Source organism: Sapajus apella, unplaced genomic scaffold, assembly GCF_009761245.1.
Source record: "Sapajus apella isolate SASKATOON/1434 unplaced genomic scaffold, GSC_monkey_1.0 scaffold99, whole genome shotgun sequence".
Classification (NCBI taxonomy): Eukaryota; Metazoa; Chordata; class Mammalia; order Primates; family Cebidae; genus Sapajus; species Sapajus apella.
Genome location: NW_022437039.1, coordinates 5934539 through 5954938, shown reverse-complemented (window position 1 = coordinate 5954938; position 20400 = coordinate 5934539). Strand labels below are relative to the sequence as shown.

The 20400-nt window shown below is 54.2% G+C and overlaps 2 protein-coding genes across 4 annotated transcripts in view; one reads left to right on the top strand and one right to left on the bottom strand.

Annotated features, from left to right (window-relative positions):
- The first annotated feature begins 2434 nt into the window (after positions 1–2434).
- Positions 2435–16426, top strand: CARHSP1 (calcium regulated heat stable protein 1). 3 transcript variants are annotated; one of them, XM_032258082.1, is made up of 4 exons: positions 2435–2541; positions 13408–13572; positions 14208–14330; positions 16023–16426. In XM_032258082.1, the coding sequence occupies exons 2-4, from the start codon at positions 13415–13417 to the stop codon at positions 16183–16185; spliced, it is 444 nt and encodes a 147-aa protein (XP_032113973.1). In that variant the 5' UTR covers positions 2435–2541; positions 13408–13414; the 3' UTR covers positions 16186–16426. The 3 variants fall into 3 exon arrangements, with proteins under 3 accessions (XP_032113973.1, XP_032113972.1, XP_032113971.1); XM_032258081.1 differs by lacking the exon at positions 2435–2541 and adding an exon at positions 3106–3203; XM_032258080.1 differs by lacking the exon at positions 2435–2541 and adding an exon at positions 3214–3310.
- Positions 12415–20400, bottom strand: part of PMM2 (phosphomannomutase 2) — a 45017-nt gene continuing 37031 nt past the window's right edge. The window contains exon 11 of the transcript XR_004262574.1: positions 12415–12425. The gene's annotated coding sequence lies outside the window, so the exon portion shown is untranslated. The remainder of the gene's footprint in view (positions 12426–20400) is intronic.

Sequence of the window (20400 nt, the reverse complement as noted above, 5' to 3'; positions counted from 1 at the left end):
TGTAGAGAAGGGGTCCTACTCTATTGTCCATGCTGGTCTTGAACTCCTGAACTTAAGAGATCCTCCTGCCTCCTGCCGGGTGTGAGCCACCATGCCCAGCCCAACAATTAAATATTTTTAAAATTTATTTTTAACTTTTTTTTTTTTTTTTTTTTGAGACAGGGACTCGCTGTCACCCAGGTGGGAGTGCAGTGGCATGATCTCGGCACACTGCACCCTCCACTTCCTGGGTTCAAGCGATTCTCCTGCTTCAGCCTTCCAAATAGCTGGGATTACAGGCGCCCATCACCACGATGGGCTACTTTTTGTGTTTTTAGTAGAGATGGGGGTTTTACCATGTTGGCCAAGCAGGTCTTGAACTCTTGAGCTCAAGTGATCCACCTACCTTGGCCTCCCAAAGTACTGGGATTACAGATGTGAGCCACTGTGCCTGGCATTGACTTTTTTTTTTTTTTTTTGAGACGAAGTCTTGCTCTGTTGCCCAAGCTGGAGTGCAGTGGCGCAATCTTGGCTCACTGCAACTTCCACCTCCTGAGTTCAAGCAATTCTCCTGCCTCAGCCTCCCAACTAGCTGGGACTACAGGCACATGCCATCATGCTCTGCTAATTTTTGTATTTTTAGTAGAGACAGGGTTTCACTATGTTGGCCAAGCTGGTCTTGAAATCCTGACCTTATGATCTGCCTGACTTGGGCTCCCAAAGTGCTCGGATTACAGGCATGAGCTGCCACGCCCTGCATAGCCTTGACTTTTTAATAAACAGCTTAACTGAGTCATAATTCACACAACATACAATTCACCCACTGAAAGCACACAATTCAATGATTTTTAGCATACTCAGACTTGTTAAACTATTACCACCATCAATTGCAGCACATTTTCATCTTTTCAAGAAAAACCCCTGTACCTTTTAAGTATCAACCATCTATCCCCCTCCACTACCCCCAGCCTCTAGCAACCCCTAACCTACTTCCTGTCTCTAGGGATTTGCCTATTCAAGACATTTTTTTTTTCTTTGAGACCAAGTTTCCCTCTTGTTGCTCAAGCTGGAGTGCATTGGAGCAATCTTGGCTCACTGCAACCTCCGCCTCTCGGGTTCAAGCGATTCTCCTGCCTCAGCCTTTCAAATAGCTGGGATTGTAGGTGCTCACCACCATGCCCGGCTAATTTTCTGTATTTTTAGTAGAGCTGGAATTTCACTATGTTAGCCAGACTGGTCTTAAACTCCTGAACTCAGGTGATCCACCCATCTCGGCCTCCTAAAGTACTGGGATTACAGGTGTGAGCCACAGTGCCAGGCCCTATTTGGAACATTTTATACAGACGGAGTCCACAATGTGTGGCCTTTTGTTTCTGACTTTTTAGCATGTTGTTAAGGTTCCTCTGTGTTGTGGTACGCATCAAGATTTCACTCCTGTTGACCACCAAATATTTGTCTACTGTGTAGATAGACACACAACATTTTGTTTACCCTTTCATCACTTAATGGACATCTGAGCTGTTTCTACCTTTTGGCTATTATGAGCAATACTGCTATAAACTTTACTCTGTTGCCCAGGCCGGAGTGCAGTGCACAATCACAGATCACTGCAGCCTCGATCTCCCGGGCTCAAGGGATCCTCCCACCTCAGCCTCCTCAGGAGCTGGGACTACAGGTGGGTGCTACTACTCCTGGCTAATTAAAAATATATATATTTTTGTCGAGAAGGGGTCCTACTCTGTTGTCCAGGCTGCTGTTGAATTCCTGGGCTTAAGAGATCCTCCTGCCTCAGCTTCCCAAAGTGCTGGGATTCCAGGCGTGAGCCACCACGCCCAGCCCAAGTGAATTATTTATTTTTATTTTTTTATTTTTTTGATATGGAAACTGGCTGTCGCCTCTCTGTGCCTCAGTTTCCTCTCCTGTAAAACAGAAGTAACATCATTTACCCCAAAAAACAGAGGACTCAAGGAAGGCTGGAAGTGAAACAAGAAAAGAGAAAAAACCCAACATCCCAAACGGGAAAAAACTCGTTTTCCTGGTGTGTTTGTGTGTGTGTGTGTGTGTGTGTGTGTGCGCGCGCGCGCGCATGTTTTCTTTCCTTTTTCCTCCTGTTGTTTGCTTGTTTTCTTCTTTCTTTTCATTCCTTCATCTCCGTTATGCTAAAAGTGACGCACCCCGGGCTTATCAGGCTTCCGAAGCCAAAGGCAGGTGGGGGTTGCACCTGGCTCGCGTGGTGACTGGAACGAAGTGCACGGGCGTAGGGACCCAATTCCACCAGCTTTCAGGGGCGTTTTCTGCAGGTGGGTGCAGCCCAACCCCGCACAGCCCGCGATCTGCGCCCTGCGATCCCGCCAGTCGCCGGCGCGGACACAAAGGTCCTGTCCGCTCCACTCCCGCCCGCCCCGCCCCTACTTTCCTGGGTTCCCTCCTGTAGCTCCATTGGTCGGGAGCTCCTGGGGGCGGGGCCTCGGTGCCCCACCCGGGCCAGCGGGCCACGCCCCTTCCCCAGCTCCGTGCTCTCAGTCAGAGCGAAGCGGCCGGCGGAGCAGAGCGGACCTCAAGGTAGGGAGCTCTTCTCGGGGACTCCAGGAGGGGCGTGGTGGGCGCCCCCGGCTGGAGGAGCCGCAAGGCTGGAGCCTCGGCCTTCTCTGCCGCTGCCTCCCCCATCGTCCCGCAGTCTGCAGGGTCGTTTAGCTCCGCAGCGGGCGGGGGTCTCCGGGCTGGGCTTCTCTGGGCTTGTTTGGGGAACGCGGGTTGCTCCTCCTTAGGGCAAGGGGTGGGTGTGGCAGCCCTTGGAGGGATTCGCGGCGGACGTCGGGTAGCGCTTCCCGCCAGGCCACCTGTTCTCTGTTAGCTGGGGGAGTTCTCCCCGCCCTCCCCGCCGCTCTTGCCAGCAGGCAGGAGCCGTGGACGGGGGTCTCGAGGGGCAGTGGGTGAGGCGCGGGGGGCGCGGCACGCGGGAAGCGGAGCCAGTCCCGCCAGGCCTGGCCGCGCCAGCTGTGGCTCGAGGTTGGGACGGCGGCCAGGCCCGGCGGGGGAGGTGGGGAGCCGTCCTGGCGCCGCGCGATTAGCCGCTTCCGCGGGAGGAGGAGCCGCCGGGCGCGCTTGCTCCGGGTGTTTGCGCCTGGGTGGGTGGGCCTCGGCGCTGGAGAGAAACTTCACCCGCGCCCACATGCCCCCTTTCCGCCGACTGCGCTGGCGGCCCAGGTTTGCAGGCCGGAAATGTAACGTTCTTTTTTGATTTTTAAAAAGGAAGGCTCCGGCCCTACGGTTTTCTGGGGTTGGAGTGGATGTGTGTGCTGGGGAGGCGGAGACGTCCCGCTCCAGGCAGGGCCTCAGGTCTCGTAGGTAGGGAAATCGCACTGCAAAATAGGAGGCGTCTTGGAGCCTCAGTTTCCCAATCTGCATACTGGGGCTCTGACTTTTCGTGACGTAAGGGGGTGTGTAAGAATAAAAGGAGGCGGCTAGACACGTAAGCTATTTTTTTTTTTTTTTTTTTTGAGACGTAGTCTCGCTCTGTCGCCAGGCTGTAGTGCAGTGGAGTGATCTCAGCTTACTGCAGCCTCCGCCTCCTGGGTTCAAGCAATTTTGCCTCAGCCTCCCGAGTAGCTGGGATTACAGGCGCGCTCCACCACGCCCGGCTAATTTTTGTATTTTTTGTAGAGACGGGGTTTCACCCTGTTGGCCAGGATGGTCTCGATTTCTTGACCTCGTGATCCGCCCGCCTCGGCCTGCCAAAATGTTGAGCTGGGATTACAGGCGTGAGCCCTCGCGTCCTGCGCCACTATGCTTTTTTGATTTGCTTTTTAATATTTCTCAGTCTCTCTGTGCCCAGTCTTGCCCCTCTCGTTTGCTCCCCATGCTGAAGCCAGAGCGAACTTGTAAAACCAATCCGCTCAGATCAACCCTCCACCTCCCCCGCCGCCGCTGAAAATCGTCCACTGAAGTGCCATTGTCGTCTAAGTCCCGACTTCTCAGCAGGGCTCCCTGTTATCTTCAGCCATTTCCTTGTCCAGCCGCTCTCTGCCTCTGTACTCCCTCTCTCCGGGCCTTTGGCGCTCCTCTGGGCTTGGAGTCCTCCTTGGATACCCCACAGCCCTCCGCACTCCCTGGGTGGCATCGGTGATGACCGTGGGTTCTCGTTACTGGTCCCTCCAGGGCAAGAAAGAGTCGCAGATCCCGGCTCAGAGTAGATGCTTTGGAATTCAAATGAGCTGAGCTAGGCCCTGCGTGGGGCCCTGGGGTGGGGTTGAGGGTGGTTGACGGCGGGTCCCCTAGGTGGGGGAACGGTCTTTGTTCCTCGGAGTGTCAAAGCCAGCGCATTTGGTTTCCGTTCCATCAGCAGGGACAGGAGTGGGAGGGAAGGGGATTTCAGATGGCCCAGGCCTGACAGTCCCACCGTCAGCCGCACAACTATTGTTGACTGAGCCCGCCGTGCGCCTGGCATTGTCGTGGCACCATCTGCACAACTTCCGCGACACAGCACCGTTGCTGTCCCCTTTGACAGAAGAGGAAACTCAGACGTGGGACGGTGCAGTTGCTTGGCAGGGGTCACAGAGGGAGTGGGGAGCAGTTAGGGCTGAATCTCAGGTGTGAGCCAAAGCCCCCCCCCACCCCCCCACCCCCGAGAATGTAGGGAAGGATGGAAAGATTGAATGGGGAAAGAGTGTAGAGTGGGGTTGCTGGTGAGAAGGAGGGCTTGGGCTTCCCCCGGGAGGAGCAGTCCAGGCTGAGAGCTGGGGCGGGAGCAGCGTCCCAGGTGGGTGGTGGCGGTGGGGTGACTGTTTCTCTGCTGGGCGGGGTCGCCCGACCGGTGGAGGCCTTCCAGGGGTGCTAATGAGAGCAGAGGCAGCGGCAATCTTAGACATTCCTTTGGGTTCTCGGTGTACTCCGCGGATTTCCGGCCCCTTCCCAGCACTGGGAAGCTCCTGAGGAGGAGGACGGAAGAGCTATTCCCAGCTGGCCTGGGCCTGGGAGGGGGCTCTGGGTGGACGTGGGCGTGGGGCCGCACCCTCCCCGCCCGCCTGTTTGCACTTCCCTGTGGCTGGTGCTGCTGGCCTTGGGTCCTTGGCCAGCGGAGGGCTGGCACCGGCCTCGCGGCCCCCTCCCTTTTGCCTCCATCCCTCCGCCTGAACTCTCCAACGTCCACCCCTTCCTGTCCCTCCCCCATCTCTCTCTCCACTCCTCGATTGCCAGACCCCGGCTCTCCCAGGAACAATAGAGGGGAATGTGGCTAGGCCAGCTCGAAGCTGCTGCGTCAATCTCTGGCTCGTTCTCGGTCTCTGTCGCTACTAGGGACCCTTCTATTTGGGCTCAGTTGACACGCTCCTCCTCTCGACCCACGTGCCCGCAGTTCTGCCAGGCTAGGGCTCAGCTGCGCTGGGGACAGGGATGGGTCAGCTCAGTGTCTGTGTCTGTTTACAGAGGAGGAACCCAGGTGCACTAAGGTAACTTCGTTACTCTTGTAGCGCCTCATCCCGGCCCCTGTCCAATTTCCCTTCCGCTTCTTGCACTCATAAGCCTTGGGCTGTGAGATGGGCTAGTACAGCCGGCCTACTGCTGTGTTCCCTGGGCCGGGGACAGCTGCCTTGCTGGGAGCTCCTTAGAAGTGTAGAATCTTGAGCCTGTAATCCCAGCACTTTCAGAGGCTGAAGTGGGAGGATTGCTTGAGCCTGAGAGGTCGAGACCAGCCTGGACAATATAGTGAGACCTTGTCTCTACAAAAAATAAAAAAATTAACTGGGTATGGTAGTACACGCCTGTAGTCCCAGCTACTTGGGAGGCTGTTGAGAGGATCCCTTGAGCCCAGGAGATTGAGATATAGTGAGCCATGATTGCACCACCACTGAACTCCAGCTTGGGTGACAAGGCAAGAACCTGTCCCTCCCACCCACCCCCCCCAAAAAAAAAAGAAAGAAAAAAGGGCCAGTCGTGGTGGCTCACGCCTGTCATCCCAGCACTTTGGGAGGCCAAGGTGGGTGGATCACGAGGTCAGGAGATTGAGACCATCCTAGTTCACACCGGGAAACTCCATCTCTACTAAAAATACAAAGAACTAGCTGGGCGTGGTGGCATATGCCTGTAGTCCCAGCTACCGGGGAGGCTGAGGTAGGGAAATCACTTGAACCTTTGAGGCAGAGGTTGCAGTGAGCCAAGATTGTACCACTGCACTCCAGCCTGGTTTACAGAGTGAGACTCCATGTCAACAAAAAAAAAAAAAAAAAAAGAAAAAGAAATGAAGACTCTTAGGCCCCACCCCACAGCTACTGAATTGCAGTCTGCCTTTGAACAAGGTTCCCAGAGATTCCTGACCACACTAAAGTAGAACTAGAAGCACTGCCTTAGACTTCTGTGCCTTCGTTTCCTCATCTGGAAAACGGGGATCTAAAAGTGCCTGCCCTGTTGGGTTGATGTTTAGATGCATGTAGTTGATGTTTGTAAACCCCCAACAGGGTGTGATGCTGAATCTGTGGACAGTGGCTGTAGGGTGTATGAAAGCACAGCTTGCCCCATCCCCATAGTGCTGGCCAGTATCCATCCCCCACGCCTGCCAGCAGTGGTCTTGCCCTGGGCTGGAAGCTGTCTCAACACGATGCCCGGCCCTGGCGTTCCCCAGTCAGCATCCCATGGAAGGCTCAAGACACCCTCCTTTTGCAGAGCAAGCTTGGAGATGTTCTTTTTTTTTTTTTGAGACGGAGTTTCACTCCTGTTACCCAGGCTGGAGTGCAATGGCGCGATCTCGGCTCACCGCAACCTCTGCCTCCTGGGTTCAGGCAATTCTCCTGCCTCAGCCTCCTGAGTAGCTGGGATTACAGGCACGTGCCACCATGCCCAGCTAATTTTTTGTAGTTTTAGTAGAGATGGGGTTTCACCATGTTGACCAGGATGGTCTCGATCTCTTGACCTCGTGATCCACCCGCCTCGGCCTCCCAAAGTGCTGGGATTACAGGCGTGAGCCACCGCGCCCGGCCTGGAGATGTTCTTGCTTTGCCAAGAATGAGGTGTCTGACTTGAACTCTTACCCCCTGCCTTCTGTCATCCTGTCTTCAATAAAGGGGCTGAAGCTGTCAAGAATGGAGTCTCTGGCTGGATGTGGTGGTTCATGCCTGTAATCCCAGCACTTTGGGAGGCTGAAATTGGTGGATCATCTGAGGTCAGGAGTTCCAGACCAGCTTGGCCAACATGGTGAAACCCCGCCTCTACTAAAAATACAAAAATTAGCTGGGCGTGCCTGTAGTCCCAGCTACTCAGAAGGCTAAGGCAGGAGAATTGCTTGAACCTGGGAGGTGGGGGGGTGCATTGGGCCAAGATCGTGCCACTGCACTCCATCCTGGGCAACAGAGTGAGATTGTCTCACAGAAAAATGAACGGAGTCTCTTTCAGTGAGCTCTCTGTCACTAGAGTGTAAATGGCTGATAGTGCTCTTTGTCAGGGCTCCCTCTCACTAGAGTACAGATGGCTGATGGCACTGCTAAAGCCCTCCTTGCAGTAAGCTCCTGGCTGCTTAACCCCTGCTGATGTGGGTGGTGGGCTTTCAGGCCAGGGGGGCAGGACACGGGGGAGTGGGCAACAGGGGTGTTGCATGACTGGGTCCTAAGTCTCCACATATGGGGGTAGGCTGAGCAGGAGCTGGGAAAGCCAGAGTCTTGGTGCCCAGCTGAGCTCCAGAACCTTCCAGGAGGAGCTGCAGAGCCTATGGAAAATTCCCAGGCTATTTTGGGCCGAGGCCCCTTCTCCCTGCTGACACACCCGTCCCTGGGGCAGTCAGGGTGGGAGTGGCGTCCTACCTTGGCTGGGCACTCATCGGAGCCTGGGGGCTGACTGGGGAAGGGGGTGCATGGCCAGCTGGGCACCTCACCCTTCTCCTGCAGGCTTTTTCTCCATAGCATTTCCGCTGTCTGACATACTGTGTATTTCACCACGGTTTTCATTCGCTGGGCGACCCTGGGCAAGTTACTTGACTGTGTCTCTTGTCTTGTCCTCCCATTAGTGAAATGGGGATGGAATGCGCTGAGCTGTGTGAAGTGTTGTAGTAAGCAGGCTGGCCCCAGGACACTGCTGTGGTGGTGGTAGTAATGGTCTGTTCCACTCCCCCATCTGTTGGTTGACTAGGAAGTGGCAGTGTTCAAGGTCCTCTATGGCAGCACAGTGCCCAGTGTATGAGGTGAGGGAGGTTCCCCTGGTCCATGGGCCTGTGCGTACAGACAGCAACAAGTTTGTGCATGCAGACACGTGTGTGCGCTCAGACGCAGGGACAAGCTGGTGTGGGCACATACACACGTAGCTCACATATACACACACATGTGCATACACACAGCTACGTACATGTGCACACACAAGCACACATGTACACGCAGCTTGGCAGTCATGATGTGCCTTGGGCATGACAGTTGGTCCGAGTTTGTTGCAGGCCCGAGGCTCATCCCTGGTCTGGCCCTGAACCTCCAGCTGGCTTGAGAGGCAGGTCTGTTTCCAGCCTCTTTCCTTCCCCAGCTGTGGGGAGCTGAAGGCTAGTCACAGGGTGGGCCCTGCCTTCTCTCGGGGACACTACAAGGGCATGCCTGGTGTTGCTGGGAGAGCAGTCGCTGGCTGGAAGCTGGGACGTGCTGGTGGGCGGGGCTGGGGCTGCTGTGTGTCCCCATGTTGGTGTATGTGTGTATTGTGGAGGGGACACAACAGTGGCTGGCCAGGGCCTCAGAGCTGGCTCCTGGGTGCTTGGCTACCCACCCCCAGCTATTTTCTTTCCAGCTGGACTTTGCCCGGCCCTCCCCCGCACTGAGGCCATTCAGTCCTCTTTGCTGGGCCTTCTGGGGAGTTAGGTGGCCCTTGGCCAGGCTTGCTCTGGCCACCCCAGCTGCTCTCCAGCCCAGATGGGCCATGAGAGGCTGGATAAAGCTCCTGGGTCTCCCAGGAGGCCCCGCCCCAGTCACATCTGCTCCCTGTACCTCAGTTTCTTCTACTGTCAGGTCAGCAGGAATATAGCCACCAACTGCTGGGTTGGGCACAGTGCTGAGCACACACCAATGCAGTCATGGCCAGCTGGGGCTTTGGTTCCTAATGCTGGCTAAGAATGAGCGTTGGAGGCTGGGTGCCGTGGTTCACGTCTATAATCCCAGCTCTTTGGGAGGCCGAGGTAGACTGATCGCTTGAGCCCAGGACCTCTTGACTGGCCTGGGCAACATAACGAAACCCTGTCTCTGCAAAAAATAGAAAAACAGAACTTGGTGGGGTGGCACGTGCCTGTAGTCCCACTACCTGGGAGGCTGGGGTGGGCAGATCACCTGAGCCCAGGAGGTTGAGAGGCTTCAGTGAGCCATGATTTCGTCACTGCACTCCAGCCTGGGTGACAGAGTGAGATCCTGCCTTTTTTTTTTTTTTTTTTTTTTTTTGAGACGTAGTCTCGCTCTGTTGCCCAGGCTGGAGTGCAGTGGCGTGATCTTGGTTCACTGCAACTTCTGCCTCCTGGGTTCAAAGGATTCTCCTGCCCTAGACTCCCAAGTAGCTGCTACTACAGTTGCATGCCACCATGCCTGGCTAATTAATTTTTTGTATTTTTAATAGAGATGGTCTCCATCACCTGATCTTGTGATCACCCACCTCTGCCTCCCAAAGTGCTGGGCCACCGTGCCCGGCCTTGGGGCCATTCCTGGACTGTCTTGAGACTGTGCTCTCTGCCAGCGTCTGTGCTGGGCCCTTGGGACTTAGAGAGACCCTGTGCTGCCCTCAGACTCCTCATCCCTTCAGGCCATGGGCTTCCAGTGGCATCTCTGAAGCATGGGGCGCGGCTGGGGTGGAGAAAGAAGGGGTCCCCATTTTGGATCGGTGCCATTCACACAGGGGAAGATGAGCATAATTAGGGGTGTGCAGACAGGCAAATAGGGGTGACAAATGGAAGACAGTAAGAGGATGATGGTAACGGTGACAATGATGATGATGATGATGATGCACCTTGATTCCTGAGTGGGCTCTGCCTTTTCCACCACCTCTCCTGCCTCCTGTCTCCTGTTCTAGTCCCCCACCCACCACGTGGTTTCCCTGCTGGCCTCAATCCCACCCAGGCCCTTGGCAATGTCAGGGCCTTTGCACAGGCTGTTCCCTCATACCTGGAACAGCATCCCTCCGTTTTTCAAATGGTTGCGCCTTTCTTGCTGTTCAAAGTCCTGCCGCCACCTTGATTAGCGTGTGTACTCCCACCCTTCTCCCCCGTCCCATTTCTTTATGGCCCTTTTGGGATCTGTAATGATCTGGTTTATGTTTATTTATCTGTTTGTTTTCTGGCTTCAAGTTCAGCTCTTTGTCTCTAGGGCCCTAAACAGGGCGTGGTATTGGGCACGTGTCTGTTGAGTGACTTTATGATGACAGTGATAAGAGTCATGGCTGACAATTACTGCTCACTGGACCTGGGTGGATGGTGCGCCCAGTGCTTTGTATTATTTTGCTTTCACTAAAGCTTGATGGCGTCAAGTGTCGGGACTATCATAATTCCCATTTTACAGATGTGGAAACTGAGGCCCAGAGAGATTAAGTAACTTTGCCCAATACCACACAGCAGGCAAGGGGTAGGATTGGAAGTCAGCTATGCTTTCTTAGCAGGGCATGGTGGCAGTTGCCTGTAACCCCAGCTACTTGGGAGGCTGAGGCAGGAGAACTGCCTGAACCCGGAAGGCGGAGGTTGCAGTGAGCCAAGATTGTACCATTGCACTCCAGCCTGGGTGACAGAGTGAGACTCCATCTCAAAAAAAAAAAAAAAAAAAAAAAAAGGAATTCAGCTTTGCTTGACTGCAGGAGAGAGGGTGACTTTGGATACAAGAAGGCAGGGCAGTGCCTCTCACCATAGAGTCACCAGGCCACTGTCCCATCTGCTGTCCTGGGAGGCCTGGACAGGGCCCTCCCCTCCTCCTGGAACTCTGGGCATTGAACATTCTAGGACACTATGACCTGTGTTGGTGGGTCATGCGGGGGCCCTGACTCCAAGGTCAGCAGCTGGGGCCTTTTTGCGGTGGGGGCTCCCTGGACTCGGGGTCCTCCCTGGCCACGGCTGCAGCTGAGAGAAGGGACAGGAGGTAGGATGCTACTTCCTCCAGGAGGGAAGCCAGCCATGCGCTTCCCAGCCCTATAGAACTGAGTCTCGCCAGGGGAGGGTGGAGGAATATGAGGGGAGAGCCTTTGTTCTTTCAGGGAGGGGGCAGCCCTTTCCCTCTAAGTAATCGGGCCTGGTTCTGGGGTGGCTATGGTTGAAGGTGGTGGTGGGGCTTTTTTGGGTGATGTAGCTCGAAGACTCCTATAAATGAGGGCACCTGGGTGCCAAATTGAGGTTGAAGGTTACCAGAGCTTCAGTTTTTTCCATGAGTAGCTGGAAACCTGGCTTTTGAGAAGTGCTGGGAGGTTTAAAAGATAGTTCAGGCTGGACGTGGCGGTTCATGCCTGTAATCCTAGCACTTGGGGAGGAAGAGGTGGCAGGATCCCTTGAGCCTAGGTGTTTGAGATCAGCCTGGGCAACAAAGCTATACTGTCTCTGTAAATTTAAAAAAAAAAAATTGGCGTGGACGTCGAGGCTACAGTGAACTGTGATGATGTCCCTACACTCCAGCCGGGGTTTTTTTTTTTTTTTTTGAGATGGAGTTTCTGTTACCTCGGCTGGAGTGCAGGGGCATGAACTCGGCTTACTGCAACCGTAGCTTCCAAGGTTCTAAGCGAAGGTTAGAGTAGCCTCCAGAGTAGCTGGGATTACAGGAGTGCACCACCAGGCCTGGGTAATTTTTATTTTTAGTAGAGCTGGGTTTTTGCCATGTTGGCCAGGCTGGTTTCGAACTTCTGGCCTCAGCCTCCCCAAGTGCTGGGATTACTGAGCCACTGCTCCTGCCCCATACTTCAAATCCAAATTTGAAAACCCTGTGGGACCTGAGTCAAACCTCTCCAGTGCCGCTGCTGTCCCTCCTGGCTTCTGGCTGTGTGGCATGGGTGGTGTCCTGAGTTAGGCTCCTCCCTAATATATCTTGTGCCCCCATCACCAGCCCTGTGTGGGTGCCAAGTGATGCCCACCCAGCTGCCCCACTTTCTAGATGTGGAAACTGAGTCGAGAGAGGGGAAAGGACTTACCCAAGGGCCTCCAACTGCCGGGCAGTTGCTTTTCTCTGAACCTCAAGCTGAGCCCGAGTTAGAGCCGACACTTTTGTATTCAGTGTTAATGTGTACAGTGAGTGCTCTGCTTTTGAAAAATTGTCAAAGCAATGCCCTTCCTCCAGTCGGGTCTTACCCCGTGTTTGGGTGCATACTAGGAGTCACAGAAGGAATTTGATGTCATTAACAGCGGTGGCGACCTGGGCTTCGTGGAAATTCATTGGGCCTGATGGAGAAGGATGCAGCTTTGGAAATTCTCCCTTTCCCTTTGGGTCATTTGGGTCCCTCCACCAGGTTGCCCTGTCCTGGGTGCAGGCTTGTGACAGCTCTTCAGGGATCCAAATGTGGCATCTGAGCTCTTTGTGATGTGTTTTGCAATTTCCTAGAGGTGGATGCTGCCTGAGGGTCATGTTTTCGCCCCTGCTTCCCTATGGTGTCTGGCTCATAGCATCAGGGAGGGTCTGTGGGGTGGCTGAGTTTGGATCTAGGTGGTTGGCATTAAAGTGGCATGTGCCTGTAATCCCAGCTACTCCGGAGGATGAGGCAAGAGAATCGCTGGAACCTGGGAAGTGGAGGTTGCAGTGAGCCGAGATCGTGCCACTGCACTCCAGCCTGGCAACAGTGTGAGACTGTTTAAAAAAAAAAAAAATCTCCCTGGCTTTTGGTTTTTTTCCGAGACAGAGTCTTGCTCTGTTGTCCAGGCTGGAGTGCAGTAGTACAATCTCAGCTGACTGTAGTCTTGGCCTCCAGAGTGCAAGCGATTCTCATGCCTCAGTCTCCAAGTAGATGGGATTATAGGTGCCTGCCACCATGCCCAGCTAATTTTTCTATTTGTATTAGAGATGAGGTTTCACCGTGTTGGCCAGGCCGGTGTCCAACTCCTGACTTCAAGTGATCCTCCCTTCTCGGTCCCCCAAAGTGCTGGGATTGCAGCCACTGTGCCTGGCCCCTGGCTTTGGGTTTTCTGCTCACCATCGTGGCCTGCCTCCTTCCCTTCCATGAATAGTCACTATGTGCCCGGCTCCATGCCTTGTCCTGGGGACACAGGGGACAGATGCCATCCTGGTCATGGGGGAGGATGTGGCATTTTCATGAAGAGCTATGATCGAGGGGGGCTCATGGCTGCTTCAGGAGCCCAGAGGAGGTGCCTGACCCCACCAGGCTTCCTTGCAGACAAGGTGACAGTGGTGCAGAGGTGGCTGAGAGGAACGGGCCTCAGATACTGGACTCTCAGACCCGGACACAGGGGTAAGCACTGGGCCCCTACCTTGCAAGGCAGGAGTCACTGAGAGCTTCATCTCTTTCCAGGTCAGCCATGTCATCTGAGCCTCCCCCCCCACCACAGCCCCCCACCCATCAGGCTTCAGTTGGGCTGCTGGACACCCCTCGGACCCGTGAGCGTTCACCATCCCCACTGCGGGGCAACGTGGTCCCGAGCCCACTGCCCACTCGCCGGACGAGGACCTTCTCAGCGTGAGTCTAGAGCTGGCTGGGGACGCTTTCTCAGATGGGTCTCTGGCCATTTTTGGAACTCGGTGTCCCAGGCTGTCAAATAGGCAGACCTGGGGCTGGACTGGTGAGAAACTGGGACGGTGCCTTCTAAATTCAGGGTACTGCCCAGCCCACAAGAACCTGTTATGAGCTGGGAGTGGCAATGGGTGGGCAACTGCTGGGGTCAGAATCACTGGGCTTTAACCACACATGACAGTCTCTTTCCCTGTGAGACTGAATTCTGCAGCTGCAAAATGGGCACAGTGCCAGGGCTGCAAAGGACCCACACGATGCCAGGCAGATGCAGGTCTTTGGCTCTGTGAGTGGAGGAGGCTCCTGTTATAAGTAATTAATTAATCATTAGCTTTTGGAGGGATGCTCAGTGATCTTTTAGTTCAACTCCCTCCTTCCAGGTGGGTAACAGGTCTGAGATTACATAGCAACTCTCCCAGAGTTGTGCAGCCTGTGTGACTGTACATGGTGGCCCTGGCCAGGGCTTCCTGGGGCACAGCTGTTGGCAGGGGCTGGAATGAGTTTCATGTGTCCAGGGGAGCTGGTGGCTGTCCTGGAGTGCTTTTGGGACCCCTCACCCTCCCCTCCCCTCTTCTCTTTGTCAGGACCGTGCGGGCGTCACAGGGCCCTGTCTACAAAGGAGTCTGCAAATGTTTCTGCCGATCCAAGGGCCATGGCTTCATTACCCCAGCTGACGGCGGCCCCGACATCTTCCTGCACATCTCTGAGTGAGTTGGCGGCGGGTCTGGGTGGCCTGGCTGGGGGGTGATTCCTTGGCTCTGTGGAGGTGGTGTGTGACCGTGCTGGGTGTGAGGACAGATGGCAGGCCTGTGTGACTCCTCTTGTGGGAGACAGGGTGGTAACAGGTGTGCATGAGGCTGTGGGTGACACGGTACTTGCGATTGTGCCTGGGTAAGGTTTTATGTGTGTGTCATCATGGATCTGGGGATGCCCAGCCATGCTTGTGGGAGACAGGGTGGTAGCAGCTGTGCTACCAAGGACTGCTAGGGTGAGTTCAAGTGCCCACTGTATCTGGCCAATGGAGAACCCTTTTTGGCCTGGGGAGCAGGCCGGCTACCTGCCCTCATTTGGGGAAGTAGACAGGGAAGGAAGTGTGGGGTGGGCCCCTTTCTCCTGCTGCACACTCAATGATGTCCTATCTGGAAGCCCTTGGAGAGCCTGATGTGGGACACACACATCCTAGGGCTGGGCAGCACCCAGCGTCCCCAAGTCTTTTACTTCAGGCAGGGGCAGACAGAGTTCTACTCCGCACAGCAGAGCCGCCAATTGCCCAGTACCTATTAGATGGGCGGGCAGGCAGGAGAAAAGTGCCACGGGGATGCATTTCACATAGAACGCATGCATCGATGTGTAAATGTATTTCCATACTGCTTCTTCCCAGAAAGGATTTTGAATCAGTAAGGAAAACATAGAGGTCGGAGTAAATAAGAGGGATGGAAATACTGTGATGTCTGGGTTCTGCTGCTCAAAGTGCGTTACGGATTTATTTCTGAGCTCCTTGGTGACCAAATCAGAGGGAAACTCTTTTTGCCATATGATTCTCAAATCAAAACAAACCAGTTACTGGGGGAGCTGGCTGGCCCTGGCATTTTCAGTCTGAATGGGGTTTTCCTTCCACACTATGATTCTTATCAAGGGGACATCAAGATGCCAATCTCATGTGAGATGGTGACTCGTGTCCCCTAGAAAGTAAGAGAACCTTCCTGGGGGTGGTCGAAGGGAGAGAGGCCCCTTCAGGAACTAGCTTCAAGCACCCAGGGGACCTTCTTGAAGGCTCACTGGGAGGCCAGGTGTCGTGGCTCACGCTTGCAATTCCAGCACTTTAGGAGGCCATGGTAGGCAGATCACTTGAGGTCAGGAGTTTGAGACCAGCCTGGCCAACATGGTGAAACCCTGTCTCTAGTAAAAATACAAAAATTAGCCAGGCATGGTGGTGAGCTCCTGTAATCCCAGTTACTCGAGAGGCTGAGGCAGGAGAATCCCTTGAACCTGGGAGGTGGAGGTTGCAGTGAGCTGAGATCACACCACTGCACTCCAGCCTGGGTCACAGAGCAAGACTGTCTCAAAAATAAAAGCCTCACCGCCATGGCCTCATTTCCCTCTGGCTTGGACCAGCTGTCTCTACTCTCCATCCATAAGTCCAGGCTCCCTCCCAAAGGTGGCTGAGCCCTTTCAGTGCCAGTATCCAAAGTCCCATGGCCTCCTTGGCTAGGACAGAGGCTGGGGACAGTCTGGCAGCTCCCTGTCGTGGAGGGCAGTTCTTTGCAAAGGGTTTTCCAGTGGCCAGATGGTGCCCGCTTTGGTGGCCCTATGACCAGAAGGGTGCTAGTGTCTTGGGTGTGTAGTCTGTGAGCCTTTTCCCAGTGTGAGCACTGACTGCTTTTGTTGTGCCCCGGTAGCGTGGAAGGGGAGTATGTCCCAGTGGAAGGCGACGAGGTCACCTATAAGATGTGCTCCATCCCACCCAAGAATGAGAAGCTGCAGGCTGTGGAGGTCGTCATCACCCACCTGGCACCGGGCACCAAGCACGAGACTTGGTCCGGACATGTCGTCAGCTCCTAGGAGACGCTGGAAGCACCCCTTCTGTGCCTGTGGGAGACTTTGTGGGGAGCAGGCGGCAGACTCTGGAGATGACATTCTTCCACACGAGATGGGGCTTTGCGGGGGCATGGGCCCTTTCAAATATCTCCTGGAGGAAGGGGTGTGTGGGTCAGGCATGAGGTGTTCCCGGCCACCAGCACAGTCTCTGACCATTGCAACAACCTCTCACCACCTGAAGAGAATTAAAAGCATTTAAAAAGTAGAGGTGCCCCCACTGGTGGCTGCATGGAGGTTCCAATCCCAGCCCAGGGAGTGGATTGAGGGTGTTCCTCCAGCTGCTTAGACACGTGGGCTCAACCCAAAGCATCCCTCTTCCTCCCGGAGCTGCAGGCTCCAAATCCCCATATTTGGCCCACTAGCAGCTGACATGGACCCCATGTGACTTCCCCAAGGCGAATTTCCACGCAAGTGCCCCTTGCACCTCTCCTTGGACTGGGCAAAGCAGTCCAATTCTTGGCTTGGTTGGTACTAGGGGAGCTGTCTTTAAGCAGGTTGGAAAATAGGGGGAACTTTGGATTGGACAGATCTTGCCTTTAGGTGCCTTTGCAGTGGGAGTTGCCTTACATAGCTGGCTGTCTGGGGAAGACAGTTTCCCTAAGCACTCCCACCCCTGGGCACAGCAGGCTGGTACAGGGAAGCTGAACCCCTAACAGTGCCTGACCTTTTAATCTGCCTTCTGGTCACGTGACCATCACTTAACAGCCATTTCACAGCCCCTGTCATTACTGTGGCAGGGTGGGGGTGGTGGGAAGGCTCTTTAAAAACTTTCTCCTGGCCGGGCGCGGTGGCTCAAGCCTGTAATCCCAGCACTTTGGGAGGCCGAGGCGGGTGGATCACGAGGTCAAGAGATCGAGACCATCCTTGTCAACATGGTGAAACCCCGTCTCTACTAAAACTACAAAAAATTAGCTGGGCATGGTGGCACATGCCTGTAATCCTAGCTACGCAGGAGGTTGAGGCAGGAGAATTGCCTGAGCCCAGGAGGCGGAGGTTGCGGTAAGCCGAGATCGCGCCATTGCACTCCAGCCTGGGTAACAAGAGCGAAACTCCGTCTCAAAAAAAAAAAAAAAAAACAAAAAAAAAAACCACCTTCTCCTGAAACAAACAAAAAAGGACTAGTAGCCTACCTCCAGACAGTCTGGCAAAGCTGAGAAGTTGATGGGGGGGGGGGGCGGTTCTTTAAAACTAGTGTTAAAAAATGCTTAGGGATTTTTTTTCTTATTTTTTCATAACTAAAGCTTTTAGCCAGAGCCGGCTCTGTTTGCACCTTGCTGCCGACATTGCTAACTTTTTTTTTTGGGGGGACAGAGTCTCACTCTGTCACCCAGGCTAGAGTGCAGTGGTGCGATCTCGGCTCACTGTAACCTCTGCTTCCTGGGTTCCAGTGATTCTTCTGCCTCAGCCTCCCAAGTAGCTGGGATTACAGGTGTGTGTCACCAAGCCCGGTTATTGTTTCTGTTCTTACCGGAGATGGGGTTTCACCATGTTGGCCAGGCTGGTCTCCAACTCCTGCTGAGGTGATCCGCCCGTCTCGGCCTCCCGAAGTGCTGGGATTTCAGACGTGAGCCACCGCACCTGGCCTGCAAACTTCTTTGTAGGTATTTCTGGTACACAAATCCTTAGATTTTCTTTGCTGTGGTTTTGGTTTGGCTTTAGTCATGATCTGAAAGTAGAAATAGCTAGGCATTACATTTTGAAATAAATGGCCTGTATGTCATCAAGAATCCACTTGTCAGCACATGGAAGGAAACCTTTTGTAAAAAATGGCTTTCGGGCAGACAGTAACTGTCAGAAAAGAGGGGGGATGGTTTGATGCTGGAAGCAGGAACGGCTTCAGTACTTACCAGCTCTGCAGTGGTTTGTCCTTTCAGCCTAGGAACTGCTGCCTTTGAAAGGGGTGGAAAGTTGTTTTAAAACAGGCAAATCCACGTGTTGGTTGTGAGAGTGTGATAAACAGCCAGTTCCTACCGCAGTGAGGTCCTGGGCAGTGTTTTCTTCGCCCGCAGTACCCCTTGTAGGTTCTCACTCTCCTCTCCTGCCTCTGCCTTCTGCTGGGTCAAAGGTGGCCTTTTTCTCTCCAGCCGTGAATTGTTCCCTGGTGGCTTCCTGAGGGCCCGTCTGCTGGTATAGCCACACTTCCAAAGCCAAGACCCGTGGGGGCTCCTTGACTCCCCCAGACCTCTCTCCCGCTCCATCCTCACCTTGGCACAGTGGCCATGGCGGCGCTGGTGGTGGCAGCGCTATTACCTGTTACCTGTGTGCTGGCGCTTTGGCAGACTCTGGCCAGCAGTGAGCTGGGGGATTGTGTTCTGCTATTCAGGGGTGACCTTTGGATTCTCTCTTGGCAGAATCCTTTGCCAGTGGCTCTTGCTCTGTTCTTCCTGTATGGCCACAGCTCTTTAAATAATAGGTATTCTAGACTGCAGGATGTCAGAACCGGAAGGGATGCGACACCAGATTAGAGAAGGTGAAGATCCTGGAGGCTCCGGGAGGGATGGAGGGTGTTGCTGCCAGACCAAGAACTAGAATCTAGGATTCCTGAACCCTCATCTTTCCTCCCACTGGCCATCTTTCTCTCAATAAAGTGTTTTGTGCAAAGTGTGCATGTTTCTGTGTGGAGGGTGGCTCACTAAGGCGCTTTTCCTTTAAGTCGTCAGGTAAGGATGTCTCCCTCAGGCAAGCCTGACACACTTAGCAGTCTTTTTTTAGGGGGTGATGAATAAGAAACTGGGATCATCTGTTTTTCTTTAATCATCATTCTCCAGCACAAGAAAGCTTAGCAGGAAGGAGAATGCAGCTTCCTGGCAACAGAAAATGCCACCGACCTGGTCAGCGGCTGTCCAGTGCCCTGTTGAAGCTTTTAGGATGTTGTGTGACTTACACCTCATTCCCACTGCACACCTGTGACAAGAGGGGACTGGCCTTGGGGTGCAGACTGTCCACGGTACCTGGTTCACTCCTGCTATAGAGATGCTTTTTATGTTTTGAGGCAAGGTCTTGATTTGTCACCCTGCAGCCTTTACCTCATGGGCTCCAGTGGTCCTCCTTCAGCCTCTTGAGTAGCTGGGACTACAGGCATATGCTACCATGCCTGGGTCATAGTTAAATTTTTTGTAGATAGCATCTTGATATATTGTCCAAGCTGGTCTTGAATTCCTGGACTCAGCCCATCTTGCCTCTGCCTTCCACAGTGCTGGGAGTAGATGTGTGAGCCGCTGTGCTCGGCCGCTGTTACAGACATTTGATGGATGTTTGCTAGGTTGGGCACAGTGGCTTACGCCTGTAATCCCAGCATTTTGAGAGGCTGAGGCAGGTGGATGGCTTGAGCTCAGGAGTTTGAGACCAGCCGGGCATCACGGTGAAACCTGGTCTCTATCAAAAATAAAGAATTAGCTGGCAATGCTGGCATTAGCCTGTGGTCCCAGCTACTTGAGAAAATTGCTTGAACCCGAGAGGCAGCGGGTGCAGTGAGCTGAGATGGCGCCACTCTACTCCAGCCTGGGTGGTGGCAAGACTACATCTCAAAAAAGGAAAAATGTCCATCTCTGCACCACCCAAAATCACCCTTGGGACACACTGGCCAGAACGAAACCTTCCCAGTAGAGCACAATGCCCCCCATAGAGTGGCCCTGGCCAATCACTGCTCTGGAGACCAAGAAAGGGGGTTCTCAGACCTCCCCACCTTCTGACACTCATTCCCACTGCTCCAACTGCAAACCATTCTTCCCTGCTATGGACTTGGAAACAGATGAGGCTTGAGTTGCCAGGGAGAGTCCAAGGCTGGATATCTTTTCAATCCACTTTGTGCCTGACTCTCCCTTCTCCTTCCCCTGCCCCTCCCCCTCCCCCTTCCCTTCCTCCTTTCCTTCCACCTTCCCCTTCCTTTCCCTTCTGCCTTCCCTTCCCTTCAGCCTTCCCTTCTGCTTTCCCTTCCCATTCCTTTTGCCTTCACTTCTCTTCTCTACTTTCCCTTCCGCCTTCCCTTCTCCCTTCCCCTCCGCCTTCCCTTCTCCCTTCCCCTCCGCTTTCCCTTCTCCCTTCCCCCCCGCTTTCCCTTCTCTTCTCTGCCTTCCCTTCTCCCTTCCCCTCTGCCTTCCCTTCTCCCTTCCCCTCCGCATTCCCTTCTCCCTTCCCCTCCGCCTTCCCTTCTCCCTTCCCCTCCGCCTTCCCTTCTCT